General features: G+C 39.4%; 2 protein-coding genes and 1 long non-coding RNA gene across 3 annotated transcripts; 2 read left to right on the top strand and 1 right to left on the bottom strand.

Annotated features, from left to right (window-relative positions):
• The first annotated feature begins 89 nt into the window (after positions 1-89).
• tex30 (testis expressed 30) lies at positions 90-2,498 on the top strand. The gene is made up of 5 exons (XM_030429264.1): positions 90-880; positions 1,128-1,364; positions 1,465-1,516; positions 1,736-1,950; positions 2,263-2,498. The coding sequence occupies exons 1-5, from the start codon at positions 863-865 to the stop codon at positions 2,422-2,424; spliced, it is 684 nt and encodes a 227-aa protein (XP_030285124.1). The 5' UTR covers positions 90-862; the 3' UTR covers positions 2,425-2,498.
• LOC115588592 (uncharacterized) lies at positions 1,670-4,255 on the bottom strand. The gene is made up of 3 exons (XR_003985383.1): positions 4,150-4,255; positions 2,142-2,399; positions 1,670-1,927 (listed from the first exon to the last, which is right to left on the bottom strand). It is a non-coding gene; the product is annotated as an uncharacterized LOC115588592 (long non-coding RNA).
• Positions 4,256-4,292: 37 nt separating this feature from the next.
• Positions 4,293-8,662, top strand: rmp64 (ribonuclease MRP subunit p64). Its single transcript, XM_030429263.1, has 9 exons — positions 4,293-4,410; positions 4,586-4,740; positions 5,353-5,441; positions 5,958-6,086; positions 6,171-6,248; positions 6,365-6,660; positions 7,150-7,208; positions 7,329-7,543; positions 7,675-8,662. Exons 1-9 carry the CDS (start codon positions 4,326-4,328, stop codon positions 8,003-8,005), a joined length of 1,437 nt encoding a protein of 478 aa, XP_030285123.1. The 5' UTR covers positions 4,293-4,325; the 3' UTR covers positions 8,006-8,662.
• Positions 8,663-13,179: the final 4,517 nt, after the last annotated feature.

The following is a 13,179-nucleotide window of genomic DNA, read 5'->3' on the forward strand; positions in this document are numbered from 1 at the left end:
CATATAACAAAAAACCTGCCGGAATTATCTCAAATAATTTACACATTCTAAAGTCTTTTTATTTTTTTTATTTTAATGTGCTGTTGAACAGGTTGTTGTGGAGTTCCCATCCTGACATAACATGAGGTATATTCAAAACTGTAGACTCCTAGAATCTACCCAGCAGTGTGTACGAGCACATCTGGAACCATTAGTCGATAAATCATTTAGTTGTTATAATTAGTTTTCATCTAAAAACATCATTAGTTCAAGTCACATAACACTTATCCATTTTCTATTTCAACCAACTATTGCAGTAAAATGTGACTTTTATATTCAGCATTGTAATGATTATCTAATATCATATCTGAGTCGCAGCTGCTGTTCCTGCATTGAGTAGGCAGCTTTTACTTTTACCACTTCAGGTATATTTTCTAGATTTTACTCACATACCTTTAAGTAAATATGCAGCACTTTCAATTGTTAATAAGTATTTTAACAGACAAATATTAGTCATTTTACTTGCTACTGCTGTGCCCAGTAGACAGTAGATGCACTTCGGTCCAGTAGGTGGCGGTAACGCACCTCTGAGCTGGTCTGCCAACCACTAATTAACGCGAAAGAAGAAGAAAAAGAAGAAAACTATTTGGGCTGAATCATGGATGGAACAATTAAAATCACAACAGCAGAGTTTTCTTTCCGTTCAATAAACAAACAGGATTAATTGTAATGTAATCTGTAATTCACACTCCGGAGCAGCAGGTGGCGGTAACCCCCTGGTTGCTAACTGCCGTAAAGACCCGAGAAGAAGAACAGAAGCGTTGATGGCAGGCACCGGCAAGTTCAGGTCGCATTCTTAGGACTTCAGAGACAGAAACAAGCCATGGACAAGTTTGACGAGGTAGATGTTCTTTAACATGATATGATACGAACGTTTAACAACACTTACTATAATCAACCATAATAAAACGTGATAAAAAACCCTGGCAATCAGCATTTAAGACAGTATAAACAGTAAAAAAAGAAAAGGTTTATAAGATCAGATGCGGTCAAGTTCAGTCACAGATCTACTGTTCAGTGAAAAGACCTTTGAAATATTCACTATGACAACATTCAGCAGTGCTCACTGAAGCTCATTGACTTTTCAGGACACAGTGAAGGTGCCATTTGGGACAAAGTGCCTGGATGCTGCCTTGTGTTTCCCTGCCCCAGATAAAGACGTCCATACAGCTGTTATTCTCACACATGGAGCTGGTGGAGACATGAACTTCAGACATCTGGTATCTCTGGCACATGCGTTGGCCTCAGAGGGCTTCCTGTGTCTCCGCTTCACATGCAAAGGTTTGAACCTGGGTTACAGAGTGAAGGCTTACCGTGCTGTGTGGGTAAGCATCTTCATTGACATAAGAAATTCTCCATTTCATTCATAAAATAGTCTTTCTGTGCTACTTTAAGACTCTGTGCACACTTGCGTTTCCTCCCCAGGACTATCTGAAATCACTACAGAGGTTTACCATCAAGCACATATTTGTTGGAGGTAAGCAGAAACAGTGGGTTTACTGTATATCACATTAAATACATACATAAATACATGCGATATGTCTGTGTGCATGAGTTTGCATCATAATAACATAACTTCATGTCTAACTAGTGAACCAGTTAGCAATAATTTAAAGCAGGCAATAACAAATAACTTACAACAGATGCAAAACAGTTTTTAATAACGACATCTTGTCTCAAAACGTTCTGTCCACAGGTCGGTCCATGGGAAGCCGCGCTGCTGCAGCTGTAACCCGAAAGCTGAGCGATGAATCGGAGGATGCAGTGCAGGGTGTCATCTGCCTGTCGTTCCCTCTGCACCCCCCAGCACAGACACACACCCATCAGCAGCGGAGTGAAGACCTCAGGGGGCTGCCTGAAAACGTTCCCGTGCTGTTTGTGTCAGGCACTGAGGACAACATGTGTGACAGGGTGAGGACGGTTAGGGAGTTCCATACACACATGATGTCTGTGTGTATGTGTTAAATTACTTTTTATTCTTAAATTATACTTGTATTATACTTGTGCATCCTCTGATTTTTTATATTAGAGTATCTGATATATTCTGTTTACCCTTTTTTTGTATTTGTCACAGTTTATTCTTTATATCTTAGATTATTTACGTTTCTGCATCAGGACAAAATCTTTCAAAAGAGATGTTGATGGTAATGTTCCACAGTTGTGATTTTGCTTTCCGATTTTCTAATTCTGAGTCTGTTTTTTTTTTCTTTTTGTCTTTGTCAGGTTCTTTTTGAAGGGACAATAAAGCAAATGAAAGCCCAAGTGGAGGTCTTCTGGATAGAAGGAAGCAGCCATGGACTGGCAGTGAAAGGAAGGTCTGAGGATTCAGTGCTGGATGATGTGAACCTACAGGTCGTCACCTGGATGAAAGAGCAAGGAGCATAGATTAATATGTTGCAAGATTTTATTTGTTTTGTTTTGTTGTACTTGTTGAATAAAGGATATATATTTTTACAAAATATGGTTAAGGAGTTGTGTCTTCTTTTAATCAAAAGTTAGTAACACCTTCATCATTAAGCCTGTTTTGCTGGTCATCTCACAGAGGAACCTGCACAAAACTGACATAAATTATACTGCAGTACTGAACACTGACTCAAAAGCATTGAAACAATGAGCTCTTCAGCACGAGGAAACAAGTATGAAGATATATATTTGTTTTAATAAACGCATAACATTTCATAGCACTGAATCCTGAACAGTGGTGCTATGCTGTTTTCTTGAAAAAAGTCCTGTAAAATGTGTATATTATCTGTAGGAATTAGTTTGGAAACAATCATAAATGTGAATTGTCTGTGGTGATATACTTCAGTTTTATTTTTCTTGATTTCTATAGCAGTGGCCATGTAAAGTCAAGACCACTAATTTTGTAAGGTCACCCACCAGCAAAAAGTACCTAAAAGTCGTACTTTACTTTACTGAAAATGTAAAGATATTTTGTAAAAATTTTACTTTAGTAGAAGTAAAACCTCACCCGTAAGAATAGTGCTGAGGTAAAACTCTTGAAATAGATGTCATGTAAATCGGATGATGTCTGTCTATCTTCCTGTGTCCAGTGGGTGGTGTTACGTAATAAAGTTACATTACTTTAGTATTATAATCGGGTGAATTCAGGTAATTTTGACACCTCAGCTCAAGTGTTATTGATTTCTGTTCTGTGCTTTTACCATAAAATTAATGAAATTAAATGTGAACGATGACTTCATGTAGGTGATGTCACAGAAAATTAAAACATTTAAATAAACTGTCCATAGGCTGCTGTGACACACAAAATATCACTGTTTGCAGGACCAATAAAGGAATTCTGATTCTGATTCTGAGTCAATCACGGTCTATGGGAATTGCACGAGGAGGTCAGTGACGTAATATTCTGATCAGTCATAAATAAGAAAATATTTCTAATATTTTATCACATTATGTTTGTTTTAGGACCGGCCATAGACATTTATATGTCTATGGGACCGGCACATGGTTCTGACATGAGAGCGGCCTAAATTGCACTAACAAAGGAAAGTGCATCGACCCTAATGTCCAGAAGGTGGCGCCTGCTTGACACAGTCCCCCCAGGTTTGACGGCTCCCATCTCCCATTGTCTGAGAGGTTACCTGAATGCATCGTCAGTTCTGCAATGACCGGATGAACGGAGAGCAAATGCGTGCCCGTTACCATGGTTACAACCCCAGTCCCAGAGTTACGTGCTGCTGGAAGCCGTGAATCGCAGTCTCATAATCAGACCCATAAAACATATGATACTTTTACAGTAATTATTCTCGGTCATAAACTGAAGGTATCACGAAGGTATCCTTCCGGATTTCAAAGTAAAGGACGACGTGGGAAAAAAACAAAACAAAACAAAAAACATTGTTTCCATAAGTAGTCCAAGATGCATTCAATACTGAACTAAGTACTTCCTAGACTACTTGCATGAATAATATGAAGTACTTTTACTGTGTACTTTTCGAGTAATCCTGTGTCAAAATCCTTAACCTTAAACAAGAGTACATATATTTCACATATTTTCAACTTTGATGTGGAATGAAAAAGTTATTTTCCATAAATAGTCGAAGATTCATACACTGCTGAACTTAGTACTTCCTAGACTCGCGGGTTTACCTGCTCGGGCCATGATAAACGTGTTAAAGATTCTGCTGTTAAAAGGCTGTTTGTTTTCAGTGTCTTAAAAATTTTGAAAATCCGTCGCTGTGCCTTTAAGACGAACTCGTGACGTATGTTTTAACTCGAATACGATTGGCTGAGGGACTTCCGCATGTTGTCGCGCAGTGAATAGCATGGCAGCAGAGTTGTGGAACAGAGTAAACATTCCCTTTCCCAGCGCTGTTTCCAGTGTCCGTGTACACTTCAGACAAACTACAGGTGCGGTGCAGAGCTCTGCTGCTATCAAGCTAAATATTCACTTTATTTTTGTGGTTAAAACTCATATTATGTGCTGTTTGCAGCCCACGTGGGAGTGCACGGATCCACCCTCAGCAGTGCTGATGCGCTCCTCCCTCACCTGTGTTTGAGTCTTGTTGTCGTTGTCGTTTTGCAGATGTAAGTGTTAAAACCCTGCTGGTGGAGAACGAGAAGGTGCTGAGGCTGCTCCGGAGCGAGCTCCTTCAGACGGAGGTACGAGTCCTGTACGAGCTGCTGTACATCCTCAACAACAGCTTCAGGGGCAACAAGACCTACAAAGGCTTACAGCAGGTGAGGACCACAGACTCAGTGTAACCAAGTACATGTACTCGAGCACTGCAAACTCAGATTTGAGGTACTTATAGTTAACGTAGGTGTTTTTATTTTCATGGGACTTCCTTTTCCTTTCATTTTAATCCAAAGACGTTGCACATTACTTTAGTACAGCTTTAGTACAGCTTTAGTTAGCAGTTAGTTTACATACTAACATGTTTGCAGACAGAGTGAATGAAGAGTCTATACAGCATAGTGTTGTAGAAAGTCATGCATGAGTAAAAGTCAAGATATTATGTTAAAATATTACTTTAACAAAAGTGAAAGTCACCCATACAACTATTACTTGAGTGAAAGACTTTAAGGATCTGATATTAAATGATCTGAAGTATCAAGAGTACAAGTAAACGTAAAGTAGAACCTACACGATTTATATCGATATACATACTTAACTTTATTTTATTTTCATGTAAGTTTCATCTTTGAGTCCACAACGTTTCACAGTCAAATGTTGTACATCATTTTTTACTTGAGTTAGATATTAAACAGAGCGGCATGGTTCAACATTTACTTAATTGTCATTGTCTGTGTTCTTTCCATGTTACTTATTTTGTCTTCTTTCTCTCTCAGGCTGAACAATGCATAAACAGGCTGAAGAGCATGAAGCTTGACGTTGCTCTTCAGGAGCTGACAGATCTGTGTCCCAATAGAATTCAAAGGTAGGTGGTGATGTGTGGCGCGCTGCTTTTGCCAACATACAGGCCAGAATTAAACACAGACATTAGGGTTTCATGAGATGCATGTTTTGTGAAAGCTGAATTAAATTCAGTAACGAAAAATAGAATAAAAAAATATCCAGATCCAATTTAAGAATGTGCTTTTATTTGTGTACAGATGTAAGGGGAGGCAAGTTTATTTGTCTAGCACAATTCAGACACAAGGCAAAACTCGGAAGTGCTTTACAAGGGCATAACATTACATTAGAAGTCATTACAAGTTGCATTTAAGAGACAAACAAAACATTAAAATAAGTTAGAAATAGAAAAAATAAGCTGAAATAAAAAATGTGTAAAAGAGATATGAGAATGAAATGTCTTAGATAAAAGGCAGTGGCAAACAAAAAGGTTTAAAAGAGGTGAGATTTGGAGCGGAGATGCGGTTTTCTGGGAGTTTGTTCCAGATACGTGGGGCGTAATATCTGAATGCTGCTTCTCTGCGTATGTGTGTGTGTTTAGAGGACTGAGCGTCAAGGCTGGTGAGGGTGATGTTCCCAGTCAGCCCTTCCTGGAGTGGCTCAGTCTCAAAGTCCTGGGAGGCGCCCAGCTGATGAGCTGCACATTGAGTCGCTGCAGCAGAGCCTTCATGTATCCTTGAATCGGGCGTCAACACGACATTTTGTTTCTGATGTGTCCCCGTGGTTTTTAACCCTTGACAGAAACTTGCTTCAGACTCTCAAAGCAGCAGATGAAATGCGACGAGTTTATAATCCTGAATATGGTGATAACCAGCATGCTCAGTCGTCTCTGGTGAGTGCTCCGCCTCACTGTCGCATCTGAAAGGAAATTTAAAAAACTGCATTTGAAATAAATTGTGTTTGTTTAGCTTCCACAGTCTAAATCTACCTGCCTTTGTGCTCCACCAGGGTGATTTTCCGCGGCATCCTGGTCGGCCTGTCCGCTCTGTATCCGAAGCTCCTGAAGTTGCTCAGAGAGGTCGCCGACACCCAGCCCATGCCCTTCCTCAAAGACTTCTCCCTGCCAGCAGACATGACACAGTTCCTCGGCCCCTCTGTTGCATCTTTACTGACCAAAAAGTCAGCACACGTTCCTCATGCCAAAGAGCACAAGGAGAAGAGGAGGAAGAAATCATCCGCTGAAGTCAAGAACCAGGCACAGACGAGGAAGGTGAAAGAGGACCTGGGTGTAGCTATTGAAAGAGGTGAGCTTTTTCTTTTTTTTTTGTTCTGCAAGAAGCAATTCAGGATAGTCAGATGACACTAGAGGACCCTGTTTGTCTGGAGAGTTCCCCTTTTTTTTTTTTTTTTTTTAACAAATTGTAGGTATATTCAATGTCAAAGGATCTCTTAATGGAAGCCAACTCGGGCTCTGTAGTGCAACATGCAAAATGCTTGCATATGATTTCCTTTTGACCTTTTACGTGAAAAATGAGTAAATAATGAAACCTATTTCCTCTCTGTGTGAATCATTTTATTTTTAATTTACAGGTTGGAATAGAACTGAAATTGTAAAGCGACCCCACGTGATTTTTAGTGTTTCTTGGTTTTTAAAAGCTTTCAAACAAAATCCAGAATAATCCTCAGTGTTGCCCCTCTATAATTAAACCAGATGATCTTAACAACCAAGAAGAGAGAATTACAGCACATAACAGCATTGACATAACATAATATATTCGTCTTTTATTTCCCAGGTACAGTTCTTGACACTGACCTGAAGCCTTTTCTCATGGCTTTCAAGAACTTTACAAAGGTATGTGAGCAAACCAGACAAATTGTTATTCATTCTTGCATCATTCAGCTAATATTTAATTGTTGTTGCCTATAATCTAATCTTACTGCATCTACTGATTACACCCTTTTGGTCCCAAAGGACAAATCCGTTCCACGATGGAAGAAAAAGAGTGGCAAGATGCAAAAGTTCAAGAAACAAATGAGAGAGGCGACCTCTTTCACAGACATGGATACGCGTCTAGAGGAAATGATCGTATGGTGCAAATCTAAGAAGATGAAAAAGGAAAAACGTCTCTTGACCTTCCTGCGTTTAAAGTGCCAGAGGATGAAATGCTTAGAGGGAGAGGGTTACAAGTAAGAGCGACACCGCAGAACATACATTCAGTGGCCACTTTATTAGGTACAGCTGTGCAGTCTTATACAATTCATTTTAATGCGACTGGTACTAATTGTGAATGTGTGTTATAATTTGTCCTCATCCCCAGCGTCCAGAGGAAGTTGCAGACCTTCAGACAGGAAGCTCGCTGGGCTTCATCTCCTCGAGGATCAGCGCCGAGAAGCTGTCGGTCTTCCGCTGCGACGTGGAGGAACGTTCACCTGAGAACTCGTTTTCATTCGCTCAGGAGCAGATTCAGGTCCGCAGCGGCGAGAGCCGGGGTCAAAAAGAAACGGCGGAAGAGACAAAGAGAGAAGACTGAGCCCTCGGCGTCCGGACTGTCAGCGGACGACCAAAGAAACAGGACGACAAACAAGCCGACGTCTCGGACTGCTGACTGTGATGACATAGATGATATATTTGCCTCTGTGGGGTTGTGACACTGTGGAATTAGACACATCCAAAGGACACAAATTATTGTCTGCTGACGCATTCGTCTTCGTCTTGAAAGTTGGATTGTATTTAATGTTTAAACTGACGACTGGATTATTGATGCAGCAGCAGATTTTGCAGTATGCTACAATATTTGACAACAAGCTGAGAAGACGACTCGTTTTACTGACCTCTTCTGGTTTAAAGTTCAGAATTTGCAGAATGTTGCAACTCTGACCACAAAGCATCACAACAGGGATCTCAGGATGTACTAACTAAACAACTACAACCCCTAGAGATCAGTAAAAGATGTCAGCTGGTGGGATTACACTTTGCTTGAAGCAAAAAGTATTTTTAAAGATGACAATGCTTTTTACAGTATTATTTTTTTTACCGTTGTATTGGATAGACCAGTATAGAGGCAGACGGTGAACAGGGCGAGAAAAGGATATCATGCATCAAAGATACCAGGCAGTAGTCAGGATGTCCACAGGGATGAAATGTAACAGTTGAATGATTAATTTTCCTGATGCAACAATAGACATTTAAAGAGTTTTCATGGTTGAAACTTGTGTTGCATTGTATTGTTTGATGTACTCCAGACTAAATATTGAGGTTTTTAAACATTTTCGAAACAACTGCACTAAACCTACAGAGAGGGCAAATCGTTGAAGAATGAAAATTCAGTCACTGTACTCTCCCCTGTTTGGATTTAAAGATGGGTGAAGCTTCATAGTCCACTTAGCATGTCTTGAGCTTCACAGCAAAACATGACTTAAAAATGTAAAAAAAAAACATAAAATGGCTTATTCCAAGTCTAGATCCTAAACTTTTTTGATAGGATGTAATTTATCTTTTAAAGGTTAAATATGTATCTGCTGAGCTCAAAGCACTGGCACACATCCTGTCTGAGTTGAGTGAATGAGCTTTACCAATACGTCAAGTGTTTAAAGAACAGCTTTCCTAGTCAATTTGGGCTTTGTCTGGGCTTCCTGAGATTTTGATCTTACTACATCTTATCAAACCTAATCAAATCAGTTTGGGATCGAGACTTGGATTACGCCGCTTTGTGTTTTGTTGCAGCGCTGTTTTGCTGTGAGGCTCCAGAAATGCTTTGCGGACTACAAAACTTCGCCCGACTTTTCATCCGCGTAAAGTAGACAATGACTGAATTTCAATCTTTGGGTGAACTTATCCCTTAATAGTTTAGAAATGTGTCAAAATAAGCACATCTTTCCTGGCGCTTTTAACTTTGACACAAGTGCTCTGAACTTTGGGACACATACATGTGCTAATGGTCCAAAGAGAGACTGTTTCTAGAAATATGACACACTGAATAATTATTTAAACAGTTTTACCGATGTGTCGAACGAGGGATGAATTACTTCATGATAGAATTAGATGAGCTTTTACTGTCCCTGCACAGTGAAGCCAGAGTTTTCTGCTTCTAAACAACAGACGAGGCTTGCAGCTAAATCAAATTTAGATCAGTTTAAATCAGTTTGGTGAACCATGACATCCTGCAGACGAGCCTATTTCCAGTGTTACAGGTCCCATGGCAGAAAGGTGCTTATGAGATGACGAGGCTGTGATGGAAGTTCTGGCTCCACCTGGTGGAGTTTATAAATGAATGCACTCAACGATGAGCTCAAAACCATTCTCGGAGAATATGAAATGAATCCCTCAACTTTGTGAAAAAGCAGAGGTGTCAGTCTTCTGCCTTAGTATTGAACTTGTGTGTACACAGACTGAAAGCTCATCTGAGCACAGAACACACTGACAGTGGTGTATATCAGTAGCAGGACAGCCTAAGATATATAGGCTTTGCAGGTCTGTATGAGCTGTGCACCAAATTAGAAGCCAAAGGGTTAGCTTTGTGTCGGCCTGTGTTTCTGCTGCCCACCTTCTTATCATCCTCTGCCAAAGAAGACACAGTGCTCCCATCTGCACAAATACAACGGTGCAGTATTCTTCCCCCTCACCGAGTCTGACTGGGTTGAGTTATGGTCTCACATCAGCCCACCAGCTTTATTTGTGCATACAGATTCTTGATTCCTCTGCTCTCTGGGTTTCATCTAAACCAGTTAGTCAAGGTCGACTTATGTAGGCAGAGGAGAAGCCTCGCATGTCTGTATTCTGTATATATGGGAACACAGGAAGTTGGAGCATATTTTCTCTTCATGAACTCTGAGTGACTGTGGCGGCTGCAGCATCAAGATATTTACACGCAGGTCGCAACTAAAGGTTGTTTTCATTATTGATTAACCAGCTGATTGTTTTCCCGATGAATCGTTTAACCTATAAAAGGTTTTGTTTTTGTGAAGTTGTGAAAATTGCAGTCAGTCAGAATTTCCCGGAGCCCAAAGTGACCTTTCTTTAATGATCTGTAAATTGCTTCGACCAACAATCCAAAACCAAAAGACTCTTCTAACTCACGAATGAGAAAAACAAGAAAGGAGGACGTTTCTACATTAAAGAAACTAGAAATAGCAAATGTTTGAGATTTTTGCTTGAAAATTTGCTACAATTACTAAAATGATTATTCAGTTATCAAAATAATAAGCAATTAATTGTGTATTGATCCAACTAATGAATCCATTAACCAATAGTTGCAGCACTGATCTGCACTTTATGAGAGTCACAAAGGCATCAGCCAGTAAAACCTTTTGAACGCCAACTTTTTGCATTTATTATCTCGAACTTAAGGTGAAAAAACTGCAACTCCTCCTCTATTTTGCAAACCTTTCCCCTAGCAAAAGTAAAATTACAGTGTTACAGCAATTTAGATATGCATCAGTGGTGCAGACTGTAATATATATATATATATATATATATATATATATATATATATATATATATATATATACATATATGTATATGTATATATATATATATATATATATATATATGTATATGTATATATATATATATACGTATATATATATATATATATATATATATGTATATATGTATATATGTATATATATATATATATATACGTATATATATATATATATATATATATATATATATATATATATATATATATATATATATATATGTATGTATGTACATAAATACATATATATAAATGGAAAAATAAGACAATAAAGATCCCAGTACAGTGGGATAAATAAAATACATAAAAGGCAGTGGTAAACAAAGAGGTGTTTAGCCTTCAGATCTTCAGCGGATCAGAAATGTATTTTGTTCCTAAACCATTCAGTGCCTTATAAACTGACAGCAGGATGTTGAAATCTATTCCTTGATAGGATGCTTGTGGACTACTACTTAAAGCTAAGTGAGCAGTAATTACTTTCAAAATGTTGAAATGTAGCTGTCAGTAATAACAGCAAGCCCACCGACTAGAAATAATCAGTAACAAAAACACTGCCCAGTTGCAGAACTGGTAGGCTAATAGGAGGTCTCTCTCCTGGAGGATGTTTTCACATGTGTGCATCTATCTGTTGGTTGGTTGGTTTGTTTGCAGCCAAGGTGAAGAGATTTCCATGAAACTCGTATGGAGGATTGCTCTCGGCCGAGAAAAGACCCCATTAGCTTTTGGTGCCGATCCAGGTAACGGGGACGGATTCAGATTTTTCTTTTGCCATCTTGATGTTAATGAAAGAAGTCAGGTGTATTCAAGCGGCTATGAGTGAGAACTAGCTGATGCGGATCCAAATACAAATCCAGACCTAGTGGATTGGAATATATTGGATTAGGCTCGATTGAATAAAAAGGGTCTGTTTGGCCTTGGCGGAGGTATCCTCTCTACTGAGTGCCATTCCGGTTTGTGTCTATTTTAGGTGCACGCCTGAAGAGCCTGTGTCATTATCTATCAAGGGTGTTCAACACTGTCCATACTGCAGTTTGTGGTCCACCTGTCTGCCTACCTCTGTTAACCAAGAAGTATTTAATAGCGTTGTAACATGGTTCCACATGGACGGGTTCAGTGCTGGAATTGCACATATTTTTGTGAGAGCGGCTAGGTTCTCCGGGGATTCTGCAAATGCATCAGTTATGGCCGCTGGGCATAATATGACCTAAAATAAGAGCAGCAATATAAAAGGTCTGCACTCCCCAACATGCTCTACCTTCATTTATTTCCCTTCCACCTTAATAGCAGCAGGGGAGTGGAGAGGGAGAGGGCTTCTCAACATTTATACTTAGAGGCGTATTAAATCAATCACATCATTACCTCCGCAGAGACAAAATAAGCAAAGTAGAGCCGTAGAGGGCCAGCCTAGTGCATCAAGCTCTCGTAGTGCCATTCATTACTCAGGCCCGGTCCCCAGCAGCTCATTGATGTAAAGCATAAAATTGTATCGAGGCCATGAATAAAGTGGTAAAACAACCAAAGACGACGTGCAAGGTCGAAACACTGAATTTAAACAGTGACGGCAATGCAGGTTTTTTTTTTTTTTTGTCTCTTCTCCCCCTCCAGTGCATTGAATATGTTCAATATTATGATTATATCTAAATATATACCTATAACATACATTCTTGAATAACACATTATATCATGAGTGTGTTTTATGCTCTTGTAATGTCTGTGTCCAAGAATATATGAGAGAAAATCCTCTGGAGCATCAAGCGCCCTAAATCGGTGCCACACACTAGAGGGCCTGGGACCTGAAACATACGTGCTCTATATGTGCTCCCTGCAATTAAGATGAAAAATAAAATAAAGTGGAAGAGTATAGTGGGATAGCACACCGTAATTCATGTTTGAAGCCTGCGTTCTAACAAAATCTGTTGGGAGAGCACGGTGACGAGTATGAGTCTTTATTCAACTCTACCACAACTATAAATGTGACTATAAAACGCTCCCAGTTGTATCATTGCTATCCATCCATTTGCTGTACGCACTCTATTATTCCCACCCAGGGTCACAGAGGGCAATGTTAACGCACTGCAATAAAACATTGCACTCCCTGTTCCGCTGCACATTGTAGGCTACATGAGTACTAAGTTCCATTGTCTACCTTTTAAAAGCATTTCATCTATGATCATAAAAGTGTCCTTGGCTTCTCAGTGTTTATTGCTGAAAACCAAACAAACCATGTCCCCTCTAAGCCTTTTTAAAAGCTCTGACTTTGAGGCAAAATAAAATCATGATTGAATATGATGTTTTGTCAGAATACTGTCATATGAAATAATGTTTATAAAAGGAGTGAACGCA

This window comes from Sparus aurata, chromosome 9 (assembly GCF_900880675.1).
Source record: "Sparus aurata chromosome 9, fSpaAur1.1, whole genome shotgun sequence".
NCBI classification, from domain to species: Eukaryota; Metazoa; Chordata; class Actinopteri; order Spariformes; family Sparidae; genus Sparus; species Sparus aurata.

Excerpts from the sequence above, each read along its gene's own strand:
- tex30 (XM_030429264.1), top strand. Across the intron at positions 1,517-1,735 it reads CAAGCACATATTTGTTGGAG|GTCGGTCCATGGGAAGCCGC; the intron begins GTAAGCAGAAAC and ends TTCTGTCCACAG. Across the intron at positions 1,951-2,262 it reads AGGACAACATGTGTGACAGG|GTTCTTTTTGAAGGGACAAT; the intron begins GTGAGGACGGTT and ends TGTCTTTGTCAG.
- rmp64 (XM_030429263.1), top strand. The coding sequence starts at position 4,326 with ATGGCAGCAGAGTTGTGGAACAGAGTAAACATTCCCTTTCCCAGCGCT. Across the intron at positions 5,442-5,957 it reads TGTCCCAATAGAATTCAAAG|AGGACTGAGCGTCAAGGCTG; the intron begins GTAGGTGGTGAT and ends GTGTGTGTTTAG. Across the intron at positions 7,544-7,674 it reads TTAGAGGGAGAGGGTTACAA|CGTCCAGAGGAAGTTGCAGA; the intron begins GTAAGAGCGACA and ends CCTCATCCCCAG.